This window comes from Onychomys torridus, chromosome 10, assembly GCF_903995425.1.
Source record: "Onychomys torridus chromosome 10, mOncTor1.1, whole genome shotgun sequence".
NCBI classification, from domain to species: Eukaryota; Metazoa; Chordata; class Mammalia; order Rodentia; family Cricetidae; genus Onychomys; species Onychomys torridus.
The window spans coordinates 44,466,521-44,493,038 of record NC_050452.1 but is presented as its reverse complement, the minus strand read 5'-3'; the positions used below and the strand labels follow the sequence as shown (position 1 = coordinate 44,493,038).

The window sequence follows — 26,518 nt, the reverse complement described above, 5'->3', positions numbered from 1 at the left end:
TTTTAAAATTTCTCTACCCTGGAGGCTGAGACAGGGGGATCCTGAGTTTGGGGTCATTATCTTAAAAACAAAAGAAAAACCAAAACAAAACAGAAAAATACTTTATATTTCATTCTTCTCACAAAGGCTGAAGCACTTTAAGATCACAAAGTAGAGGCTGGAGAGATGGCTCAGGTTAAGAGCACTGGCTGCTCTTCTCTCAGAGGTTCTGAGTTCAATTCCCAGCATCCACATGGTGGCTCACAACCATCTGTAGTGAGATCTGATGGCCTCTTCTGGTATAAAGACATACATGCAGATAGAGCACTCATATACATGAAATAAATAAATAAATCTAAAAGACAGAGGCAGGCAATTTCTTGGCCAGCCTGATCTATATAGTTCCAGACCTATCAGGGATACATAGTGAGATTTTGTCTCAAAATAAATTATCCAAAATTATAGAATGCTATGCTTTCCTTGAGATATTGCTGTTAATTTCAGTGATTATTTGATGTCTTTATGAGTTTAATTTATTGATTGGTTATTAAGTTGTACATCTTTGTGTGTATATTTGTTACAAAGAAATGGTTGCTGGAGGGCTGCCTGGTTCATTTTAAAGCTCTTGCTGCTCTTGAGGAGGATCTGAGTTCATTTCTAGGCACACATCTTAGGCAGCTTAGAGTTTCCTGCAATTCCAGCTCCAAGGGATCTGACACCCATTTCTAGCCTTTTCAGGGACCATTCAAGTGTAGTTAGAGTGCATATGTGTGTGCACACACATACACAAATAAAATAGGGTTTTTTTTTTTGTTTGTTTGTTTTTAAAGAAATGGGCCTGGAGAGATGATTCAGTGCTTAAGAGAACTGGCTGCTCTTCCAGAGGACCCAGGTTCAATTCCCAGCACCCACATGGCAGCTCACAACTATAACTCCAGTTCCAGGAAATGCACATAAAATAAAAATTAAAAAAAAAAAGAAAAGAAATGGTGGGCCATGGTGGCGCAGGCAGAGGCAGGATCTCTGAATTTGAGGCCAGCCTGATCTACAGAGCAAGTTCAAGGACAGCCAGGACTGCACAGAGACCCTGTCTGGAAAAACAAACAAAAGAAATGACTCCATAAGTTCTGTATGTCTTACTTTGTATTTGAAAGAGCTCTTGTTTATCCCTGTGATAATAAATTTGCCATAGTTGTAAGTATATATAGTAAGTGTCAGGTACTTTAGACACTGAAGATGCTATAGCAGGTGGGTGGAGACAGAACCTTTTATTAAAGACCAGACAAGGCAGACACGTGAAGTCATTTATGGGGAGAAGTGGAGGGTTTTGTGGGAATAGACCATGAAGAAGTGAAAGGTAATGGAAGCTGAAAGAATGAGATTGGTGCGGGGAGGAGAGTGTAGAAGAATGTTCCCGAGGAAAGAAACGGCACACAAAAGTTCAGGCAGACAGCAGCGGCAAATCCCAGAATGAGGGAAGTGTGGCATTTATGGAGGGCTCGGGTGTGGTCTAAAGTCAAGCTAATAGCATGACCTTATATTGGACGAATGAGCTGGCCTATCACAAATAGTCAAATCAGGAGTGAGCATTCGTTAGAGCTACTGAGAGAAGATAGGTAACATTGAATACAGTGTTTTTGTAGCTGTGGCTGGTATGAACTGTCTGTAAATCAGGCTGGCCTCCAACTCTCCCAGAGGTCTGCCTTCTGGTCCCCCAGTGCTAGAATTAAAGATGTCTACTACCACACCCATCTTGATTTTAGTTTTCTTAAACGCTAAGATTAAGGTTTTCAGTAGTGTTAGACGTGTAATAGTAGGCCTTCAGATATTTGAATTATTTAATAATGTTTGAGAATAACTTGTATAGAAAAATTAGAGGTACTATAAGCCATTAGTACATATGCATCCATTTTTTTTTTTTTTTTTTTTTTTTTTTTTTTTTTTTTTTTTGGTATTTCACATCAGGGTTTCTCTGTGTAGTTTTGCGCCTTTCCTGGATCTCACTCTGTAGACCAGGCTGCCCTCGAACTCACAGAGATCCACCTGCCTCTGCCTCCTGAGTGCTGGGATTAAAGGTGTGCACCACCACCGCCCGGCGCATCCATTTTTCTTTAAGCCTGATTTGTACCTTACCTCATACTTGGGTAGGTATCATTTAATGTCTCTATTTGGTTTTACATGCTACTTTATTGGATTTTTAGTCTTTTATTTCTCATATCTAGCATAATACTAGGTACAGTATAAACATCCGATAATTGTTAGTTGTGTTTGCATGTAGAATGTACATTAAAAGCTTTAAACATATGTCGTTGACCTTTGGCCTACTGAAAGTTTTGTTTACTAAACACCTCCTTGGAAAGATGATGCCATAAAAGTATATAATTTCTTTTGGAATGTTATTTTCTTCTAGTTCTGTTTTACCTTTACATATTGGAGTGTTTGTTTTGTTTTGCTTTTCCCTTGTTACTTAAAAACTCAAGTGTGCTTTATATTCTAGGTCCGGTTTATCACTAAAATATGGCATCCTAATATTAGTTCCGTCACAGGGGCTATTTGTTTGGATATCCTGAAAGATCAATGGTAAGAGACTTCCGAATTTGCTCTTCTCTGTCTCATAGGAGAACCAAGACTAAGAATGTTAAGTGTGTTAATTCTCCAAAACATAAGTTATCATGATCTCAATCAAAATATACTTTCAACTATGTACTTAAGAGACTTTTTATAAACTACTGCCTAAAGTAATTTTACATGTAAAAAATCGTGGGTTTCATTTCTTATTTTGGTAAATTTCCTTCTTGTTTATCTAAAGGCGGTGTTTGTAAGAGACTGAAAATGTAAGGTGAAGCAGTCGTCTTCACGTAGAGTTACATTCATTGAGCAGTTAGGCTCTCGTGTGGCACCAGTTCTTTTGCAAGTAGTATTTTCTTTTACCCATGTCTTCTTTCGTGTCATTTGCCTAGTTATTGTATTTGTATTTTTGAGTTTGATTTTTAAGTGTGTGTGTGTGTGTGTGTGTGTGTGTGTGTGTGTGTGTGTGTGTGTTAGGTCAGACAAAGCCTGTAGATGTCTATGCACTGAACTCTCTGGGCCCCAGGATCAAGGTAGCAATCTCGGTGGGAAGCAGCAAGCACCTTCGCTTGCTGAATTAGTTCACTGGTGCAGCTGCGTACACAAGCACACTGGTTTGCTTTGTTTGCTTGTTTGTTTTCTTTTAAAGAAGGTTGTGCTGTGGAGCCCACGCTGGCCTTGGAACTAGAGCTCTTTTCTTGCCTTACCCTTCAGAGTGCTGGGATTATAGGAGTATATTCATCGCTCTTGCTTAGTGGTTGCCTATTTAAGAGTTCCTGTTTCTGTAGCCTTCAGATTTAAATCCCTATCCCACTTGTGAGGTTGTATGGTTATAAGCAGATTTGTGCCCCTTGGCTTTCTCATTTGTGAGATGATGCTTATGTTTACTGGCCTGAGAAAATGAAGTACATTGGTTCATGTGATATATTTGGAATGGAGCCTGGTATATTTTAGCAGTAATTAATCTGATGGAATAGATTAGCCATTCAATGTTCTTACTCATAATTAGCACATAATCTTATGAATGGAAAAGCTGTCCAGAATTATAAAATGAAATTGAGTAAGGTAATAGTTACCTGTGATTCCAACACTTGGAAGACTGAGGTAGGGTGATTGTGAAGTCCGAAGCCAGTCTGGGCTCCATAGTGAGGGCCTGCTTTGAAAGGGGGAGTAAAAATGTGGGACCCCACCAGACACAGGGAAGCAGTGCTGTTGGCAGAATGCACCGATCTTCCAGAAATCACGTGGCAGTGCTCAGCTGTTTAACCTTGCCTTACCTTTCGAAGGGAAAGTGGTGAGTATGTACTCACACTGCAGTGGTGACATTTAGTATAGGGGGTTTGTTTTTGTTTTTTAATACTGTGACAGAGTAGGATTCTTGTTTTGGTTTCTTTTTGTTTGAAGTTTCTTGATTTATTTTAGAGTATATTTAACTAAGTCATTCTTTGATTTGTGACTTTTTTGCCAGCATCTTAAAAGTCAAGGTCTTGTGGTTTGGTTTGGTTTTTTTCCGTGACGTTTTATTTACAGCCTCTTCTAACTTCACGTCTCAGTGATGTCAGTGCATATTTGCATAATTAGAGATGTTCTCTTTTTACTTTGCTTCTAGGATGTCCATTCTGGCTTTCTTTTCCTGTTTCCACTCCATAACCTGCTTGTTTTTTCTGTGTCTCTCGGGTCTTTGCACACGAGAGAGAACGCTGCAGGGATCGGTTCTAGATTCTTCTCCTCCAGACTGGCATGTTACAAATACCCTCCTTATTTTCCTATTACATTTCCTTTTACATTTTAAAATACCTGTGTCTGTGTGCACATGGAGTAACGGAGCATGGAGCGAGGCAGAGGACAGCCTCTCGAAGTCTGTACCTCTTTCTCCCATCAAATGCCTCTACTCACTGAGCCATCTTGCCAGCATATGAGTATGTTCTTACACTCCATCTCATGTTAATGTCTACTTATCTATATTTGAATTACATAATAAACATCTTGAGTGTGTTAAAAACCTATCATCCTACTGTTCCTGGAGTTGGTGATGCACACTTTTTGTAATGTCAGCATCCAGGAGGCAGAGGCAGGCAGGTCTTTGTTAGTTAGAGGCTGGTCTCTCTACACAGCCAGTTCTACTACATAGTGAAATACTTTAAAAAAAAAAAAAAATTCTTTGGGGCCTGGAGAGCCGACTCAGCAGTTAGAAACACCGGCTGCTCTTCCAGAGAACTTAGGTTGGAATCTCAGCACCTACATGTGGTGCGGTGACATTTGATGCCCTTTTCTGGTCAGGGAGCATTACGGTCACACATGGTCCACAGACATACCTACAGGCAAAACATACCCATTCACATAAGGAAACGTAAAGAAACTTGTTTTGGCTTCTTTCCATAGCCTTCCTCATTTAAGCTCTTAGCAGTTGTACATTTGTTCAGTTTCTTAGGTGGAAGCCTCATTATGATCCCTCCCTCCCTGCCTGCCTCCCTCCCTCCCTCCCTGCCTCCCTTCCTTTCTTCCTTTCTTTTTAAATTTAGACGGGGTCTCACAGTATATAGCATTGGCTATTACTGGATATTGCTCTGTAGATCAGCCTGGCCTTGAACACACAGAGATCCATCTATCTCTGCCTCCCCATGCTCAGGTTAAAGGCGTGCACCTCCATACCAGGTTTGGCTTTTCTTTTCTCTGGTGCTGTGTCTGTCTACACAAATCTGTTAGGGAACTTGTGGTCTCACAAGCAGCTTCCCTACTACCCTTTGGATTCCCAGTGCCACTTCCCTTTTGTGTGAGGGACTGCAGAGCCCCCCCCCCCCCCCCCCCCCCCCCCCGCCTGCTCAGGCCATTTGCTGCAGTGTCATTAAAGCTGTGTTAATTTGCTAAAGACAGGTGTAAAATGTGTATTTCTGTCTGTCTGCCTGTATGTCTGTGGTTGTGTATGTGTGTGAGTATGTGTGTCATGCTGTACTTGGAGCAACTTTGAGGCGTCCTCTCCTGCCACCATATGGGTCTTGGGGATTCAATCCAGATTGTCAAGCTGTGGCTGGCTCCATTTGTCCCTCCCTCCCTCCCTCCCTCCCTCCCTCCCTCCCTCGTCCCTGGTGTTTTCATGGTTTTTGCCTTGCTGGTGATTGAACTTTGGGCTGCATGCCAGGCCAGTGCTGGACTATTTGAGATTCATCAGTGTGTGTAGGTGGTGTGTGAGCACCGGCATCAGGGCGTGCGTGGAGGTGAGAGGACAGCCAACTTGTGGAGTCGATCTTTCCGTTGCCTTTTCAGTCTGGGCATAGAGTTAGTTTGCCAGCCTTGCACTGCAAGACTCTTTACCTGCTGAGCCGTCTTAGCCGACCCCAAACTAATACATTTTGAAATTTCATATTTCTGTTTGCCTTTTAGTACTTCCTAAAATAAAATTAATTATACGTATGAAATCCTGAAAAGCTCAATGAAGTACAGATTTAACCAGCACTTGTGAAAAGAACGCAAGTTTTTTCAGATACTTAATTTTTTATATTAGCAAATGTAAATTTTAAAGGTTAATATAAAACAATAAAAACATGTGTTATTGCCAGTAAAGATAGGTTCTAGGGTTGGCGCTGTTTGTATTTGTAGCAGTTATTTCAAAGTGTCATTGAGTATCATTGGCTAGTATTGTACCATTCATTCATTCATTTATCTGTCATCTATTTATTTATTAGGTGAGGTTTCATTATAAAGACCAGGCTAGCCCTCCTCATAAGTGTTGGGATTTAAGGGTATACCACCATACCTAGCTAGTATTACTTAAAGAAATTAATACTTTTTATTTTGAGAATTTCATAATGTATATACATTTCTCCCCTTCAACTCCCTCAGTACCCCCTGCCATCTTTTCCCAACTTCATGTCTTCATGCCTCCTTACTTATTTATTCATGTACTTCGTTCATTGATCAGTTTATTTGTTTACCGCCAACCTCCTTTCTTTTCTTTTTGGGACAGGAAAATAGGTTTTAAAAAGTGGGAATGCAAGTGTATCAGTTGTTTTTCTGTTGATGAGATAAAATATCATGACCATAAGCAACTTAGAAATGAGAGGGCTATGTTATGGTTCCAGAAGGCAAGAGTCCACAGTGCAGCTCTTACCATATTTCATTGGCATACCAGCAAACAGTGAACAGGAAGTGGGGAAGCTGTATAAGCCCACTCCCATGACTACCTCCTCCAGCAAAGCTCTACATTCTAAAAGTACCCTCAACTTTCCAAACAGCACTATCAGCTGGGGACCAAGTGTTGAAATACACGTCACTGGATAGAACATATTTTCATTCAAATCACTGCAGCAAATGAACAAGGCGTGGTTTGCTAGTCTTCCCCCTTAGCACATGTTAGGCATATTGCACATTCAGCCCAGACAACTCTGTTGAGTAACATCTTTGGAGTCCTGTCTCCTTTCTTGGCGTTCTTACATCTCCATGTGCATAGGGCATTAATCTTTGAGGCTTCTCCATGAGTGTGCTTATGGTTGTTGGTAGTATATTCTTCTTAGTGTCAGATGGTCCTTATTACCACTCTATGAGAACCATTCTGCCCAAATTGGAAAGGAGTATCCTGAGGGATGGTGGGGAAGGGACAGTTTGCTTCTTCCTGACCATTTTTAAGTATGTGGTTGAATTATGGTAAGTTCCATATACTTTATGCAGACAGTTTCAAGAATTACTTTCATTGTTTGGTTTTTTTGAGACAGGGTTTCTCTTTATAGCTCTGGCTGTCTTAGAAATTGTTCTGTAGTCTAGGCTGGCTTAAACTCACAGAGATCCACCTGCCTCTGCCTCCTGGGTGCTGACCTAAAAGATGAAACTTGAATTTGAATACTTCAGTTGCCCTCAATAAAATCATAAGATAATTTGTTCTTTTATGTCCAATTTATTTTAATTCACATAAGGCTTTAAGGTTTATTGGTATGGTAGCATTGTACATGTCACAGATGACATTTTAAGGCTAAACTAAAAACTAAAAGGTTTTGTTTACCCATTCATCCGTCAGTTGAAACTGTCTCTCTTCGGGCACTTGTGTATTGTCTGCTGGCCTGAGTGTCTGAATGAGTGTTGAAGTCTCACCTTCCCTTTCTTTGCAGAAGAAGAATGGCTGGATAGCTGTTTAATTTTTATTATATTAACTCCATTTACTGCTTTGAGGAATTTCCACAGTTTGTACTCGCTGAATGAGAGTTAAATTTCCAGTACACATCTTTACTAGAAACTGCTTTTGTTTTGTGTTGATGGCAAGCATCCTTTTTTTATTTCTTTTTTTTTCTTTTCCCTTTTCTTTCTTTCTTTCTTCTTTTTTTTTTTTTTTTTGGTTTTTCATGACAGAGTTTCACTGTGTAGCCCTGGCTGCCCTGGAACTCACTCTGTAGACCAGGCTCCAAATCTACTGAGATCTGCCTCCTCCTTCTGCCTCAGGAGCACTGGGATTAAAGGCATGAACTAGAATTCACTGTTGTGGAATTTGCTCTGTTAGACCAGGCTGGTCTGGAACTCAGAGAACCTCCTGTCTTTGCTGGGTTAAAGTCATGTGCTACCACTATCTGGCTCAAACAGACTTTCTTTCTCTCCTAATTTATTTTTTATTTTATGTTTATTGGTGTTTTCCCATGGGTGTCCAGTCTCCTGGAACTAGAGTTATAGGCAGTTGTAAGCTGCCATGTGGGTGTTAGGAACCTGAGTCCTCTGAAGAGTTAAGAGTACTCTTAACTACTGAGTCATCTCTCCAGCCCCAAACATAATTTTTTAAAAGAAGTAGTTTAGTTGATGGAGAGAAGTCTCAGTAGTTAAGAGCACTGTCTGCTCTTCCAGAGGACCTGGGTTCAACTCCTAGCACCCACATGGCAGCTCACATCTAACTCCAGTGGCAGGGGATCCACACCCTCCTCTGGCTTCTGCAGGCACTAGCCACACCCATGATATACAAACAAACATTGCAGACAGAACACTCATCCACATAAAGTAAACAAAGATTAAAAAATAGCCAGGTGCGTGCATACATATACACTTACATAAAGCGCGTGCAGGCGTTCGAAAACACATGAATCAAGGTTTCCCACACCTGTAATTCTAGCATTAGTTCAAAGCCTTGTTAGGACAGAAAGTGAAATTTTTCTTCACAATGCTGAACAAAAGCAAGGGTGTAAGGCAGTTCTTGGTAGACTTGGGCTTTAGCTCACTTAGCTCTGTGTTCGAGAATGCTTGACTTGGTTCTGTGTTATAACTCCAGCAAAAGAACACACAGTCCATCAGCATATTTGGTTAGGCAGCAGCTTGCGTTGCATGTTTCCATTTTGTGATGTTATTCTTCTGGCCTGTTGCTTTGCTAGTGTGGGTCATCTTTTTGCTGATAAATTTAGGCTACTTTTAAATGTCAACGTGCCTTTAAACATAACCTTAGAGGGGCTGGCGAGACGACACAGCAGTTAAGTAGCACTGGCAGCTCACACAGCTGACTGCACCTCCTGGTCAAGTGTACCTGGACCTGCAGACACAGCACCTATGAATATTAAAAAAAGAAAGAAGCTGGGCTGTGGTGGTGCACACCTTTAATCCCAGCACTTGGGAGACAGGCAGGCGGATCTCTGTGAGTTCGAGGCCAACCTGGTCTACAGAGTGAGTTCCAGGACAGGCTCCAAAAGCTACACAGAGAAACCCTGTCTCGAAAAACAAAACAAGAAACAAACAAAAAAAAAAAAAAAAAAAGAAAAGAAAAGAAAAGAAAGAAAACCTTAGAATTTTTTTTAAGATAAAAAAATATGTTTTTGGCCTTTTGGTTTCATGTATGTGTGTATCACATGTATGCATGATGCCTGTGGAGGCCACAGAGTGTTGAAACTCCTGTACCTATAGTTATAGACACATGGAAGCTGCGTGGGGTCTGAGAACTGTACTTGTGTCTTCTGAAGGATTGGCAAGGACCCTTAATCACTGAATCATCTCTCCACCACTGAAATTCCTAAAGAATTAAAATTAGAGTGATATTCTCCCTCTCTCTCTCTCTCTCTCTCTCTCTCTCTCTCTCTCTCTTTGGTTTTTTGAGACAGGGTTTCTCTGTGTAGCTTAGAGATCCACCTGGCTCTGCCTCCCAAGTACTGGGATTAAAGGTGTGCCCCACCACCGCCCGGCTAATACACGCTTCTAGGGAAAGAATGTCTATCTTTCTGTGTTAATGGAAAGACAAGTATGAATATTTAAGGGCTTTTGTTTGGTTATGTGTTTTAACTTATATTTCTTTAAGAGCTTTTTTATTGTATGTGTGTATTGGTTGCCTCTTAAGAGGAAAGGCGTGTGCCACCAAGCTGTGCTTTAAAAGTTTTTAAAAGAATGATTGCCTTTTAAATGCTAATCTAGCATGTCAGCCTGTTTATTGTTTTATTTACTCTATTATTTTTGTTTGATTTTTGAGATAGGTCTCAGTGTAGCACACAATGCTTTGTGTAGTTAAGGATTCCCTTGAAGTCTTGGTTTTCTGTATCTACCACCTGCTAGTGTAAAGGTTTTCAGGACTGTGCTTGGCAGGGTCAGCTCCATCGAAGCATCATGCCAGGTTTTCCTAATTGCTGTAGCTTCCTTAGAGATATAACTTGACCAGTTAGAAATTTTCATTCTGATTGCTTCTTCTTTTTTTCCCTTGAATTAGACAGTCTTGCTTTATCGCTTAGGCTGAATTGGACCTCCTGCTGCTAGGATTATATCTATTTTACCATGCCTGGCTTCCCAAAGATCGTTGTAGAGAACGATGTATAGTGAACTTTTTTTTTTTTCCCTCTTGAGACAGAGTTTCTCAGTATAGCAGCCCTGGCTGTCCTGGAACTCACTCTGTAGACCAGGCTGGCCTCCAGATCCATCTGCCTCTGCCTCCTGAGTGCTAGGCCTAACGGCGTGCACCACCACCGCCCGGCTCTGTACGAACATTTCAATATATGAAAGAGAGACTTACCTTGCACCCACTTCATTGGTGGGGGACAGCTGGTGCCAGTTAGCTTCAAGTGTAAAGACTAGTATTTTTCAAATACTATTTTCTTTGGACAATCTGTTCAAATATTTCCAGCTTCTAATTGAGCAGGGGTGTGATGAGAATTTTCATTTCTTAAGTTCCCAAGGCATCAGCTGAGCATTCGTGATACGTGCCGCAAGTCTTAGCTTGGGAAGAAGAGACAGGAGGGACCAGTTCTTTATTCTGTAGCTAGACCTCGTCCCTGAGCTAAGTCCCTAGTCCTGCTGATGCTGCTTATCAGGAGGGAAGGACGTTCAATGAAACTGACTGCTTTAACACATGCTGTTTCTAAAAGTTATCTTTTTTGCCTAAACATTCAGGATTGCCTTGTTTATGTACTATCCATGGATACTGCAAGTAGTTACTGGTTTGCTTTGCTTTGTTTTGTTTTGAGACAGAGTCTCACTGTGTAGCCCTGGCTGTCCTGGAACTTGCTCTGTAGATGAGGCTGGTCCTGGGGGTTTTTTGTTTGTTTGTTTTTAGGAATTAGGAGCTCAACCAGAAAAGATTGATTTAGAACGATCATTTGTGTGGTTAAAAATTGAGCATACCGGGGTTACAGGTGTAGCTCAGGGTAGAGTGCCTTGCCTTCACAAGGCCCTAGGCTGACAGGCCAGTGCCTCAGAAGACTGTACTGTTGGTTCTTCAATACGTATTAGCGTTGTAGTTTTTACATTCATTAACATTTCAGTATTTGAGAAGCAAATTTTAAACAAATAATTGCTTTATAAAGTCCAAGGTTTTTGTTGTAAATATATTTAGAAGCATTACTTATTTCTGTTTCTAATTATGTATTGGTGTGTGTATGTGTAGTCCATGTGAGTGCCTCAGGAGGCCAGAAAGCATTAGGTCTCCTGGAGTTACAGTTACAGGCAATTGTGGGCTGTCCAGTATGGGTGCTGCGACCTAAACTAGACCTTCTACAAAAGCAGTACACATGGGTAACTGGGGGCCTCTCTCCAAACCCAAGTGGTAATATTTTAAATAAAAACTTGTCCTAGTTTGGAATATTATGGACTGATAGCAGAACTTTTCAAAGCCAATTTATTTGCCCTTCTGATGATGTCTGGAGAGATGGGTCAGTGCTCAAAGGCATGTACTGCTTTTCAAAGGACCCAAGTTGAATTCAGGTCCCCATGTGGAGTGGTATACAACTGTCTGTAGTTCAACTGGAGGGGATCAGCTGCTTTTGTGCTCACATGTACATACATAAATATTCTTATAATTCAAAACAATCAAATTATCCAGGCGGTGGTGGTACACACCTTTAGTCCCAGCACTTGGGAGGCAGAGACAGGCAGATCTCTGTGCGTTTGAAAGGCACAAAGCTACATGGAGAAACCCTGTCTTGCAAAACAAAAAACAGTAATATTTTTTCAAAGAATTCCCCAGGTTGTATAGTATTAATAACTTTATAATTGTCTCTTTATTAAGAGATGTGGGTAAGGAACTGGTTAAGAGCATGTGTTCCTGCAGAGGACTTGACTTTGGTTCCAAGCATCCTTATAGCAGTTCATGATCATCTGTAACTCCAGTTTTAGGGGATCCAGAGCCCTCTTCTAACCTTCACGGGCACCAGGCACTATGGTGTACATAACATACATGGAAAAAAACACTCATACACATAAATTGTAAACTATTTTGTTTAAGAAGAAAATGAATTTAAAAAAATAGCGTGCATAGATAAAGCTTACAAGATAGGTAAAAGTACCGAGGAGGAGAAGAAGCAAGGTTAGATCAGGATGCAGTGGTTTACATTGTCTTAGAAGTAGACTCATTGTAGGTAAAATACTGGCAAACACACATTTGCTGACTCTTGTTTCAATTCAGAAAACATGCACTTTGGTTTTGTCATTCAGAGCCCCCTTTAAGTGGGATATTTCCTGTTTTGAAATTTAGGGCAGCGGCAATGACTCTGCGCACAGTATTATTGTCATTGCAAGCCCTGTTGGCAGCTGCGGAACCAGATGACCCCCAAGATGCAGTAGTAGCGAATCAGGTAAGAAGGCAGACTTTGAAAGACTTCCTTAGACGTGTGTATGTAGTTTTTAATACTTGATGTCAGCATATGAACATCGTATATTGGGACTAAATTTGGAATGGTTTCATTGGGCACATGGTATTTCCTAATGTATGAAAGCATCGCACAGTGAGCCCTGTGTGGCTACCGTCCAGATCCTACATTTATTTCCCACATCTGTGTTATGGTTTGCGCACTCACGGCGCCCTCTGCAGCCGTTCTTGGGTTCTTCCTGGTGGTAAATGTGATAACCACTTGAGTGGGGCCGGCAGTAGTGGTATGGGTAGTGATTGTCATGTGTTGAGTGGAGGATGTATTGCTTTTTATCTTTAATTCCTCTAAGGCTAAGGCAAGTTACATCCACTCTGGATGGTTTGGCTAGTCTTATTTTATAGGAACAGAGTCATATCCACTTGTTCATTTGCTCTCCAGTCACAGTGACAGTGTTATACACTGTCTGTGGTATGAAAGGTTTAAATAACTAGTATCCATACCTTTAGACAGCATTTGCTAACCTCTTCATTAAAATATTCTGATTCACAGAGTCAAACATCTTCTCCCAATTTATGAAATACTTCTCTCTTTTCCCCCTATATTTGGAGTTCTCAGTTCCTATGATTAATTTTTTTTCTTTTTTCTTTTTTTTGGGGGGGTGAGGGTGGGGGAGCTGAGGATTGAACCCAGGGCCTTGCGTTTGCTAGGCAAGCGCTCTACCACTGAGCTAAATCCCCAACCCTTTTTTTTTTTTTGACATGGTTTCTCTGTGTAGTTTTTGGAGCCTGTCCTGGATCTCACTCTGTAGACCAGGCTGGCCTCAAACTCACAGAGATCCACCTGGCTCTGCCTCCCAAGTGCTGGGATTAAAGGCATATGCCACCACTACCCGGCCCTATGATTAATTTTTGCTTGCCTTCTTCCATTTTTTGGGGGGTGGGGTTTGTATAACAGTCCTGACTGGCTGCCTTTCCTGGATCTCACTCTGTAGACCAGGCTGGCCTGGAACTCAAGAGATCCACCTGCCTCTGTCTCTTGAGTGCTAGGATTAAACACAATATTAAATGAATTGATAGTTTTTACAAAAGCCACAGTGTGTGTGTATGTGTATGTGTGTATCAGATGACAACTTGGTGGAGACATCTACGTTTTGAGTTCCAGGATCAAACTCAAGTGGTCAGAGTTCTACAGCAAGTGCCCTGTTCATGTTCCCAGTGACATATACAGACCAACACACACACACACACACACACACACACACACACACACACACACACACTATGAGATGTGGAACTACTAAAGAAAAAAAATCCAACTAAATTGGCAAGCATCTTTCCTGTAAGGTATTTCTTAAAGAATTTCAGATTTGGGGCTGGAGAGATGGCTCAGTGGTTAAGAGCACTGTTTGCTCTTCCAGAGATCCTGAGTTCAATACCCAGCACTCACATGGTCGCTCAAAGCCATATGTAGTTCGATCTGGTGCCCTCTTTTGGCCTTCAGGGATACATGTAAGCAGAATACTGTATAAATAATAATAATAATAATAATAATAAAATCACACATCTCTTTCAAATTCATGTGCCAAATCTTACCATCTAAAAGGACTCTTGAGTTTTAAATTTTCTTAAAGCATGATACAAGTTAGGTTTTTTGAGTGTTGTGTTCTTATCACTACACAGAACAGCTTGAAGAGAGGTGTCTCAGCTTGAGCTCTGCCTAGTAGTAGCATAGTTGGTTATATTTATCAGCCAACGTTCATGTAATTTCACATGCTACTGATTTTGTTTAGTTGTGTAATTTGTATGCCATCTCAGCAATAGTTCACTTAGTATTAGTGTCTGTTAATTGTACTGCTCTGTCCTTTCTTTTCACAAAGCTTCATGGGTTGAACGACACATGTGCAGTGAGAAATGAATCGCTTTGTTTGGTCACCTGAGGCACTGGTACTGAGCTGTCGACCCGGGCTAGCCCTGCCGTTCACTGCCCCACAGCCCAAGCCCACCAGTCCTGTCTTAAATAGAGGCTTAGTTGAGCTGCTATGTTACTGATCAACTGTATTGTCATGTTAATTGTTTTTTCCCCCTCCATGTAGTACAAACAAAATCCTGAAATGTTCAAGCAGACAGCTCGACTTTGGGCACATGTGTATGCTGGAGCACCAGTTTCTAGTCCAGAATACACCAAAAAAATAGAAAACCTGTGTGCTATGGGCTTTGATAGGGTAAGTACAGGAGGAATTGATTTGACTTCCTCGTTCTAAACTGTTCCCAGCCTTGGGACAGGTGGGCTAGCAGTGGAAAAGAGATGTAGTTTTGGTGAATAGTGTTTGATATTGAAATCAGTAATGATTCTGTTTGTTGATTCCAGTCTTTGGTAGAGGAAAGATTGCATGATTTTTTTCACCGTGCAAACCATAGTGTTTCCAGAGCTTAGCAAGTGCTTCCTTGAGATGTGATGATGCTATTGTGCTCTTCTTTACAGAATGCAGTAATAGTGGCCTTGTCTTCAAAATCATGGGATGTAGAGACTGCAACAGAACTGCTTCTGAGTAACTGAGGCATGGAAGCTGCTGCCAGCCACGCTCACCTCTTGAGGAGCACCAACATCTGTTATTTTTAGGATTCTGCATAAATTTCTTTTAAACTGGCATTCTTGCCTACTGATGTTATCTAGGCACCATTGGAGACTGCAAAAAAAAAAATTCCCTGCTCTGTAAATAAAGCTAATTAAACGTCTGTGTAAATTTAAAAAGGGGAAATACTTTAATTTTTTTCTTAATAGTGTAAAAATTCTTTGAGCTAAGCTAAGCCCATGGAAAAACATGCTCAGTTAGTGTTTAGCAGTGTGAGAAGACTAGCGAAGTTGACTTCAGGCTTCTGTTGACTGGCTAGGGTAACACTCGAGTGTCGGCCACTCACAGTGTCGTGTTGCATCACAGCTACCTTAAGCGTTTGAACCTGGATCCTCTGTGCCTGTGAATTTGCTTGCATGCTTGTACTTGACTTCTTAGGATGGGTAGCTGAAAAGACCACCCTTTTAAGCATTAGGAAGGTCTTGAATTATGAGATTTATCCAGATTTAAAGATAACCTAATTAGAGCCTTTTGGTCCCTGTGGACGGGTGAGGACACGCTTACTTTTCCCTGTTAGCACCCAGAGCTAATTCCCATGGTCAGTTCTCCGTGTTTGGTGGAGCTGTGCTGAGGAAGTATCCTCGTTCTGTTTTAGGTCATAGATTTGAAATGTCCTGTCTGAGCTCTTCACTATGTAAGTAATAATGTACAAATGGGGCTGCCAACTTTATTTCTCTTATGAAAGAAGTAATACTTGATGTTGCAGTGTTCCCAGGTTTAATAAAAGGACCCTACTTAGTTTTTTCAGTGAATTTGACATTTTTAAACTGTTGAAATCTTTGGAAACTTGAAGGATGCAGCCAACTGTTTCCAGTAGTGTCCGGTTTAACTAGGACTTTATAGTTTGCTTTATCAGACACTTGAGATGCCTCTTCTTGCACTCCCCATGTCCACACACGAAAGCTGTTAGTGTCCCACTGTACATGCTTGACATGCACATAGGAATAGGGTGCATTATAACTCTAGCTTTCTTATGATGTTTCTGAGAATGTGAGAATTGAAACTTCCCTTCTCTTGTACATAGACTTCCTGTTCTTAATGACCGTCACATCTCATCCTAAGTTCAACATTTGAACACTGTTCGTTTTACAAACTCAAACACTTCATTTAACCATCTTAATAAGGTTCAAATGAATTTATGTAGGCAGTTGTTACATAGGAGATTCAGTTATAAATTTTGAGGACCAATGCATAAATAACAGAAATGTAATGGAATCAGTCTGAATTAAAGTAAGGCTCTCTATTGGAAGTCATACTAAAAGATTTGTTTTTTTGAAGTGTTCATCTTATAGTCATAAAGTGTTTGGAAAATACTTTTTGAACCTATTTACTCAGCATAACTTCATTTGACTTTTCAATAATCTTGATACTATAAGCAATAAAAGAACCATTAACTATACTATAATATTAAAGATGTGAAGGTTCTTCCAGCAACTTGTAAGGCTTTCACAGTTAACAGTGACTTAGTGTTGCTGGGCCTGCACACTATAAACTCAAGCTGCTATGTTCTCCATGTTTGCGGATGCACACATTTCCTGTTGCAGCCACATCCTTTTATTGCTATAGTTTATTTTCTAAAGATGCCAAAGGAAACAAGTTTTTCTTTATTTATTTTAAATAGCTAAAACTGTACTTTCCTTTATATTCTGAGATTAGATGGAATTGTGTGATATTATGGACAATTTAGCTTCATTATTGATTAGAAAGTTTTATTTTTTTTTAAGTGGAGGTGGCTTGGTAACACTAATATTTGGATATTTAAAAGTATAAACATTCTTGGAGTTTAGTCTTGGCCTGTATTGTCAGGGTATATTGTCTGGTTAGACATCGATGAGAACTCGCTCAGATGGCGAGAGTCAAGCATACCTACTTTGTTTGCTCTTGGAGGCAGCTATGTCCTGCTTCGAGTTTTTTTTTGTTTTGTTTTGTTTTGTTTTTGAGCTGAGGATCGAGCCCAGGGCCTTGTGCTTGCTAGGCAAACACTCTACCACTGAGCTAAATCCCCAACCCTGCTTGAGTTTTTTACTTTTTATTTTTGCATATTGGCCTCAGACTGGCCCAATCCTGTATGTACTAAACACACTTAAGGGTCCCCAGCCCCCAGGAGATTGAAGAAGTGTAACATTGGGTTTCACAGAATTTACATGATGTTGCCTTTATAGAAATTGATTTTCAGCTGGGTATGGTGGCAGATTCTCTTGTGATCCCAGCTCTTGGGTGCCAAGACCATGAGTTCAAGGCTCTCTGGGTTACATAAGCAAGACTACTTGAGATTCCTCATTTTCATTTTATGTGGTAATAGCTTTTCTGGCATATTTATTTCCTCACTGTCCTCTTGGCTTGCTTTGAACTTCCCAACTGATAGATTTAGTTTATCAAAAACAAACAAAAAAGAAGCTAAGGCTTTTTATTCTGGTATTAAATATGTTTAGGAAAGTATTAAAAATTCAGGCTTAGTAATAAGTACCCTGATGGAAATTATTTTTAAATTCTGCATTTGAGAATTTGTCAGTTTAAAAAGTTCTAAAGTTTTTGGTCTGGGTGTGGTGGCACATGCTTTTTAGTACCAGGCTTTTTGAGAGGCAGAGGCAAGCATGTTTTCGAGTTCGAGGCCATTCTTGTCTACATAGCGAGTTCCACGCCAGCTAGGACTCCACAGGCCTTGTGGGAGTACCTCTCCTCCCCAGTAATTTTAGTGAGGTCTCATATAGAGCATGCAGATTTACTACAAGTCACTGACCTTCTACTGGGCTTTTTACATAATCCCGTGTTTTTCCTGAGCCTGTGCCTGACTTTTAGTAGAAAACTTAGTTGTAAGCCTGTTAGGATAGATCACTGGATGGTTTGACTCCAAGCACAGGATGTAGATATTTATAGCACACTGGTACTAGCCAGCTGCCCCAGGTTTGTGCTCTCAAATGTTTCTTGGTTTACTTAAACACATAACACCTTCAAAAATATGTTAATGTTTGGAAACTTGAGTATTTTCCTTTTGAAAAGTGTGACCTATGAAATGAGATTAAAACACTTTAAAAAATTTTTTTTATATTCCTGATTGTTGGTGGCATTTAACACTATGCAAAAATCTTTGTCTGCAGGAAGGGACGGCAGCAGGGTTGCTTGTTAGGCACTGCAGAATGCAACATGTTATGGTACTGGTCAGGCCGCTGGGCAAATTTACCCGTGGGAAAAGCAAAGCTCGATTGTAAGTGTCTGTCTGATAGGAGCTTGTACACCTGCAGTAGAAGAAAGGCTGTTTTCCAAATGCAGTGTATCAGGACCAGAAATGACTTCTTGGTAGTATAAGGATTTAAGATGAATTTGGGCAGAGGAGCGTGGAGTCAGGTATATTGTGAACATAGATGGAACCAGTGTTTAGATAGGAAAAAAGAAAAGGAAGGTGTCTGTTTACAGTTAACTTTATTTCATTGGACTTTGACATAATGATTCTGTATTAATCACTTTTTCTAACTTCAAGGAGTTGATGTTTAAAAGTTGCATCTCCACCCTTCAGTCCCTGTTTAAGTAAATGCATACCCATCAGCCCGTTGGTGTCACTGAGGAGGCAAGTCCAGGTCCTCACTGTTGCATAGCCTTTTCCCAAGCATGACTCCAGTGTCTGCACATGTAGTGACAGACTCTGTTTGCACTGTTGCCATGCGCAGTACACATGACTGCACAAGGCTGGAGAGCGCTGCTTTCTCCCTTGCTGTCGTCGTTACTGCTTTCTACATTGCTAGGGCCTCAGAAGCCTGCCGTCATCACCAGAAGGTGTCATGGTTGTCTCACCTTTGGCTTGGTCCTTCCTACCACGCTGCTGTCTGTGAGGAGCTGTGACATAGGGTAGTTTGGTTCTGAGAGAAGTGAATCCAGTCTTTGCACTGTGCTGTTACTGATCATGTCTGCTTACCGTCACCTACTTTTTACAGGCATCATAATAAAAGCTAGACAATTCCTTTGGGGGAAAAGAGACTTATTTAATGTAATTTAAAAGACTTTTCCAATAGAAAATGAAATATTATTGAAAATATCTATTTTTTAGCTTTCAGCAATTGATGGTGCTTTGTTGTGGTGTCTGCTGGAAGTTACTGCCATTGTAGGGATTTTCATGAACCTCACTGGGGAGACCCTTGCTTGTTAGCGTCTTTAGAGCTCTAAACAATTTGTTAGTGATGGTCACTTCTGTAGGAGGGTCTATTCTGAGCCATTAACTTCCTGTAAGGGGAAAATGGGCTGGTTACCAGAAATACCATTGAAGCAGGGTGGGCTGTGGGTGGAGGGTTGGGTGTTTGTCTTGAGAATTAAAAACTACGAAACACTTTTGTATACAACTGAATTTTTAAAAAAAAATAAACACATTTTTAAAGATGTTGAATTTTCCCCCTTATTGGGAATTCTTAAAAATAAATGCATGCATGTCCTATCCCCGAGCCCCCCACACACATGGTTTATGTATTATTTCTGGACAAGGAATTAAGCCTTCACATTAAACATGGAGCAGGAAAATGCTTTCAACAGTTTTATAGTGATGGTGTGAGTGCTAATAGGTTCTACAAAGTGTGTTGGGTCTTTGCAAAGTTCCTAGTCAGACGCGGGGCACTGTCTGGCTGAGCTGTGGCCCAGGGTTTCAAGTTCCCACTTTAGCTGGCGGTTGAAGCAGCACTATCAAGTTTTCATACAAGCACACATGGCCTGAAAAGGTGCATGGTACATGAAGACTCTAGATGGTCTTCCTGTGTCCTGGTGGAGGATGCCTTTGATCTCAGCACCCAGGAGGCAGGCAGATAGGGAGATACGACTGAGTCCAACCTGATCTGTATGTCCCATTCCAGGCTTGAGAGAGCTACATAGTTAGATCCTATCACAAAAGGCCAGGGGTTTTCTGATCCTGTTCTTTATCTAGGTAAATATGTCTAGTGTTTTGCCCCATTTGAAAAATCAGTCTGGTGGCACACTGCTCGATTCCCAGTACTTGGGAAGTGGAAGAGACCGTGCCTCAAATGATTAAAGAGGTAAGGGAAGTAAAGTACTTAAAGTTAACACTGAGGATCTTTCTCTTTTGGTCCCTGCCTTATCACTTGAGAAGGGGGTCTCACTGGGCTTGATGCTACCTGGTTCCGTCCCCACTGCTGGGATTACAGGTATGTGTCTATGCCTGGATTTTTTTAGTTTTTGTTTTTTAAATATGGTGCTGGGGCTCAAGTGCAGATCCCCATGTTCATTGAATTATCACCCTTACCTTCCAAACCATCCCCAGTGCCCCTTAGCTCTGCCCTTCAATGTGGGTTACCTGCTCAATGGAGTTTGTCGTTTTTGGTTTTTCGAGACGGGGTTTCTCTGTAGCTTTGGAGGCTGTCCTGGAACTCGCTTTGTAGACCAGGCTGGCCTCGAACTCAGAGATCCATCTACCTCTGCCTTCCGAGTGCTGGGATTACAGGCGTGCGCCACCACCACCTGGCTTTTCAGTGGAGTTTTGGAACTGGAGAGGAGAAAAGGATGGTGAAATTGGCTGGAGCATGGGCAAATTAACAGGACAGGCAATGAGATGGTGCACAGGGACGGCCAGGTAGGGAAGAGTAGTGGGGAATGGGAGCAGGAGAGTGCTCATAGAGCTTGGGGACCACGAGGAGACTTCCCAGCTGTTTATACTTTCTTAATTAGATAAAGTCGAGATTCCTACCTTGGTTCTTCAACCCAGTTTATGATAGATGAAAACAGGCTGGCACAGGAGCTCAGAGGTTGCTGTAGCATGTGCAAGGCTCTGGGCTCCGTTCCCAGTAGTGTGCACCCGACCCCCACCCAAAGCCTGTCTTCGCTGGCATTTCTTCACTGATCATCTTACTACCCTTCATACTTCTAACTCCTGTTCATCACTGTGTTTCTTCACTACCCTTTTCAATTGGTTTTCAAATGTGCTTCTATTCTCTCAACAACCCACATGTGAGTACTTTAGCCTCACATTCAGGAGGCTGGGCGGAGTCAGGGAGATACATAGTATAATCTGAGAAGTAAAACAACCACTAGAAGACCAAATCAAAAACGTTCTGGTCTTATCCTTTCTCACAGTTGAGTCTGGCCTTAGCATCTTCACGCTAGGATCGGGGTGAAAATCTATAGCCTTGAAAGTTAGACAAAACCTAAAACTAACCAAAAAAACATCAATTGGTGGTGTGGCTTGGATCTTTATGGCTATGGCTTGCCAACAATATGCTGTAGAAAGAATGGCACCCTGGGGCCTTTGAAGAGATCTTCATACCGTGGAGCAGCACCTGCAGAGTGCAGAGGTGAGCTCTAATACAGGACACCGTACCTGGCCCCTGTGCACATGGCTGTTCCTTGGCCCTTCCATTTGTGATGCAGCTAGTGTGGCCCTTGCCAGGGACCAGCACCATGCTTTTTTGACAGTTTGAACAACAAAAATTGCTAGGTTACCTAGATCTAGAATTTGCCAGCTTGGCCTTAAGCTCGTGGGTTTTTGTTTTTTATTTTGGGGTGTGTGTGTGTGTGTGTGTGTGTGTGCGCGCGCGCGCGCGCGTGTGTGCGCAGGCTTCCTTTTTGTTAACACAGGTTTCATGTTATAAAAGCCTAGACTGGCTTGGAGCTTACTGTAAAGTCCAGGCTGGTTTCAAACTTGGTCATCCTGACTTTTATCACAAGTGCCTGGATTGCAAGTTTATGTGACTATGCCTCAAACTATTCATAGCCAAAGCACACAGTCCTGTGAGGATGCCATAAAGAATGAGTTGGATAGCTAGGAACAGACCATTGAGTAGGACTGTCTTATTTTACAACTGGATAGATATGTAGACTGATTTCCCCCTAAAAACCTCAGCATGGGTTTAATATTTTAACTCCAGGTGTGGTGATGCACACCCTTAATCCTAGCAAGTGGGAGGTAGAGGCAGGCAAGATCTATTTAGGTTCAAGGCCAGCGTGGTCTACATAGTGAGTTCCAGAACAGCAAGGGACCCATAGACAGAAAACAAACACAAACTGATACAGATTCTCTGGGATGACATCACCAGGGAACAAAAAGATGCAAAGACAGTATAACTGTTTGCAGGGGGCAAGGAAACCTAGAAGCTTGACAAATCAGTGGCTGCAAAATGAGATTTGGCCAAAAAGACTTAGGATCTTACTATGGAAGGAAATTCCTCTTGAGACAGACACAAAATCCTGAGATCACAGTAAGGCATGAAGATGAGGACCCATGTGGTAGCTTCCTGGTCTGTACATGTGTTTGTGTATGCACCTGTATCTTGTCCATTGGGGGTCAGAGATTAACCTTAAATGTTCCTCATGTTCATGATCCTGTTTGTAGAGACAGTGTCTCTTGCTGGGACCTGGGGCATACAGGCTGTGCTAGGCTAGGTGGCCACCAAGTCCCAGGAATCATCAGTTTCTGCCTCCCCAGCGCTGGAATTATAATCATGCTACCAGGCCCAACTTTTTATATGGTGCTGGGTAAGGCGAGTACTTTACCCACTACACTGTCTGCTCAGTCCACAGTTAAGCATCAGGAAGAGGAAAAGATGGAAAGATCATTCCTATCACTCAAAGGGATTCAGTGAGAAAGCTAAGTTCATACATGTGAACTTTGCAGAATCACCAGAGGGGAGGGCTGAGACCCAGTGGTACATGCAGTGTTTACCAGGCCCTGGGTGGACTGCAGCATCATAAGGCAAACAAAGACATCACTGGGCATGTGTTGGTAAGCTCTTGGCAGGCATTTGTAAAGCCCTGTCTGAATTAGTCCTCAGCTCCAAGAAAAGGAAAGACAAACAGCTATGCAAAGTAAAATGTTCACCAAACTTTTGAAAATAATGAACATGATCAGTACAGTAAGAAAAGCTGAAAATGTAACATCCCCGAAATATACCTGTACAATGGTACACCCTGTAATCCCAGCATTCAGGAGGAGAGCCTGGGCTATATAGACTATCACAAAATATCCACTGACTGCGCATGTAAGAAAGTGCGGGGGCTGGAGAGACGGCTCAGAGGTTAAGAGCACTGCCTGCTCTTCCAGAGGTCCTGAGTTCAATCCCCAGCACCCACATGGTGGCTCACAACCATCTGTAATGAGATCTGGCGCCCTCTTCTGGCCTGCAGTCATACATGCTGTATACATGATAAATAAACCTTTAAAAAAAAAAAAAAAAAGTGCGGAACACAGGGCAGCCTGGGCCATATAATAATAGCTCACACAGTGAAAACCTGTCTCAAGCAAATAAAACTCTCCGATCCAAAATAATAAAGTTTAAGTAATGCAAAAAATATTTTTAGAAAAACATGGCATAATTTTAGAAAATTAATGGGTCATTTTACCAGCACCATGTTTATAAGCACACTTTGTTTCACAATATTGGCAACAGCCAGAAAACCAATGGGAGCTTGGGGGAATCTGAAAATGAAACACCACCATTTCTTGACTATAGAAACTTCCAAGGTTTGAGTGCAGAGCACCTCTTTGTTCTGAAACATAGCTCAGGCTGACCTCAGAATCAGCCCTTGCCTCTTGTCCCGAGTGCTGGAATTCAGATCTGTCACCATGGCTGGCTTGATTACACAGCATTTCTAACTACTAGGCCCATTCTCAGCTGAATGCCAGGCAGTGTAGAGGATTTCCAGATGTTCAAACTTGGTCTTCCATTTTCTGAGGAACATGAACAATACATCCACCCTAGTGGAGAAACTATACCAAGGGAAGATGCTGTTAACATACGGGTATTTCTGGGAGGAAGGAAGCGAGGTCCACACTGGCAGCTGTCCCGCAGCCCAGTGCTGCCTGCCCGTGTGAGCAAGAGAAGAGACTGTCAGGTAGGTAGTTCCTAGGTGTAACACTGTGCTAGCCTTCACCGGAGTGCAGGGGAAGAACTGGCGATTCTACTTAAGAACAGAAAACCAAAGAAGTGACAATTCTAAGAAAACAGGCATTAGAGTTGTCAAGTCAGTGAGAATAGAAGCCAGGAGTGACACACAGTACTAAGGAAATAAACTTCCTTAAGAATTGATGCTTTTAGGCATGACAGTGCCCACAGGCTGATCTCCGAGTTCTAGTCCAGCCTGGTCTACAATGTGAGTTCCACAACAGCCAGAGCTGTTACACAGAGAAACCCTGTCCTAAAATAAATGAATGAATGAATAAATGAATGAATAAGAAGCAAAAGGATCCGGGCAGTGGTGGCACATGCCTGTTATCCCAGCACTCGGAAGGCAGAGGCAGGTGGATCTCTGTGGGTTCAAGGCCAGCCTGGTCTACACAGCTAGTCCAGGACAGGCTCCAAAGCTACAGAAAAACCCTGTCTCGAAAAAACAAAAACAAAAAACAAACAAACAAAAGGGGGAAAAAATGGCACTTTTAATCAATGGATGCAACCAAATAACAGCATAAGTAAATGGTTTCCAACAAGTCTCTAAAGAAATGTGGGCTTGGCTTCTGTGTTGATAGCTGTTGTGTGAAGGCTGGGTATATCTAACAGTATATCTAACATGTGAAGCCCAGGGTTCAAGACCCAGAACTGCCAAAAATGTGTTGTATGTGTGTATGTGCTTTTATGGTTTACTGAGAAGTAATCTACCTACTACTATACAGTGCACTCATAGTATGTAATTCAATACATAAATAAAAAATAAGTATTGTCAATAAAACTGGAGAAAAAATATAAGTGTATAATCCCATGATTTAATATTCACATTTGTGTATCTACCACAATCAATTTTAGGAAGGTTTTATTCCTCTGAGCAGAAAACTCACAGGTCTCCAGAGCTGTTGTCATGGCAGCGTCTCATGAAACCGTTGGGGCTCCACTGCAGTGCTGCGCAGGAGACCCTGGCAGTTACAGACCTCCTTGGCTATCCAGCTGGTTCAATCAGCCCAAATACCTGAGATCCTGTACTAGCTCAGTGTGCTCCTCTATTAGATACTCATGCCTACTGCTTATCTTCCATATAGCAGTCATGCTATTTTTTAAAGAAACAGATGCCTGCACATTTGGCTTTTAACCGAATTAAGAATAAACTACACGTTCCTCATCATGATACTGTGTATGACTTTACTATCTCGTAAGTTCCCAACTACCTTCCTCCCCTTTTGTGATAGGGACTCAGCTGTGTAGCCCTGGCTAGTCTGGAACTCCCATTGTAGACTAGGCTGGCTTTGAACTCAGAGATCATCTTGCCTCACTCAGCCTCCTGGGATTAAAGGCATGCCCACCAGGTTCTAGCTGAAGCTCCTTCTGAAACAAATGAACACAGTGCTGTCTACAAAGAACCCTTAGAAATCAGACATATGTCTGTGCTACAATTTGAGGCTAGACAATCAGGTTATTATTCTTACAGTGTTTGTTTGTGAAAACTTGAAGCTCTGATGTCGGAGGTTGAAGTCTAAGGCTTGGGTCAGGATAGCCATCACAGCGGTTTAGGGGTTGAGGCAGGAGGATTAGGTGTTCAAGTTCATCCTCAGCTACAGGGAGTTCAGGGACAGCTTGGGCATGAGACTGCATTAAGAAAACAAACAAACAAACAAAACTACATGGGGTTGGGGGTGTTGTAGAGACAGCTTAAGACCTTACAGAGGACCGGGGCCCAGTTCCCAGCACCCACATGGGAGCTGTCAACTCCAGCTCCAGGGGAACCAACAATCCTTTCTCACCTCCAACAGCATCAGGCATGCAAGCAAGTGGTGCAGACACACGTGCAGAAAACGAGAGAGAGGGGGTGGGGGTGTTGGAGCTGGTAGAGATTTGTTGAAATGAAGACAAAGAAGTCTCGCCATCACATCTGTCCATCAGTACGGAGGTTGGTTGAGGCCAAGCAGAGGTACGGCCCTACCCCTTACAGGTACTCAAGGCCCATATGAAAGGGTGTAGTGGTCACATAGGACTGACATCTTTTCTCCCTTCTTACTTCATTCTGAGATTGCTAATCACTAAATAACATACATTTTTGTTAAAGTGCTAAACAATATATATTGTATTGTTTGGGGAATAATGATCAGAAAAAGTTTGGTACAAGAGTACCCACCCACCTACCCCTGAAAATATTCTTCCCCTTTAGTTTTTTGTCGACTTATAGAATCCATGAATATCAAGCCTGATGGTCTATCTTACCTCTCATTCTGTTCATCTCTTCTTCTGTCCACTGTGGGATATGACCAGTCTCCATTATTAAACAAAGAATGGATTGTCAAGTGTTTTCTTCTTTGGTTACTGTACGCTCCACCAGAGGCTCAAATGGACAGTATGCAACAATGTCTCGTCAACCTTTGACATGGGGTGCATGAACACTCAGGTCTCCACACTTCTATGTAATGCTG

The 26,518-nt window shown here is 41.8% G+C and overlaps 1 protein-coding gene across 1 annotated transcript in view; it reads left to right on the top strand.

The window, feature by feature from the left end:
- Positions 1-15,948, top strand: part of Ube2k (ubiquitin conjugating enzyme E2 K) — a 57,670-nt gene extending 41,722 nt beyond the window's left edge. Inside the window, exons 4-7 of the mRNA XM_036200412.1 lie at positions 2,477-2,559; positions 12,455-12,554; positions 14,662-14,790; positions 15,051-15,948. Coding sequence (XP_036056305.1) covers positions 2,477-2,559; positions 12,455-12,554; positions 14,662-14,790; positions 15,051-15,125 — 387 coding nt within the window. The 3' untranslated portion in view covers positions 15,126-15,948. The remainder of the gene's footprint in view (positions 1-2,476; positions 2,560-12,454; positions 12,555-14,661; positions 14,791-15,050) is intronic.
- The last annotated feature ends 10,570 nt before the right edge of the window (positions 15,949-26,518 follow it).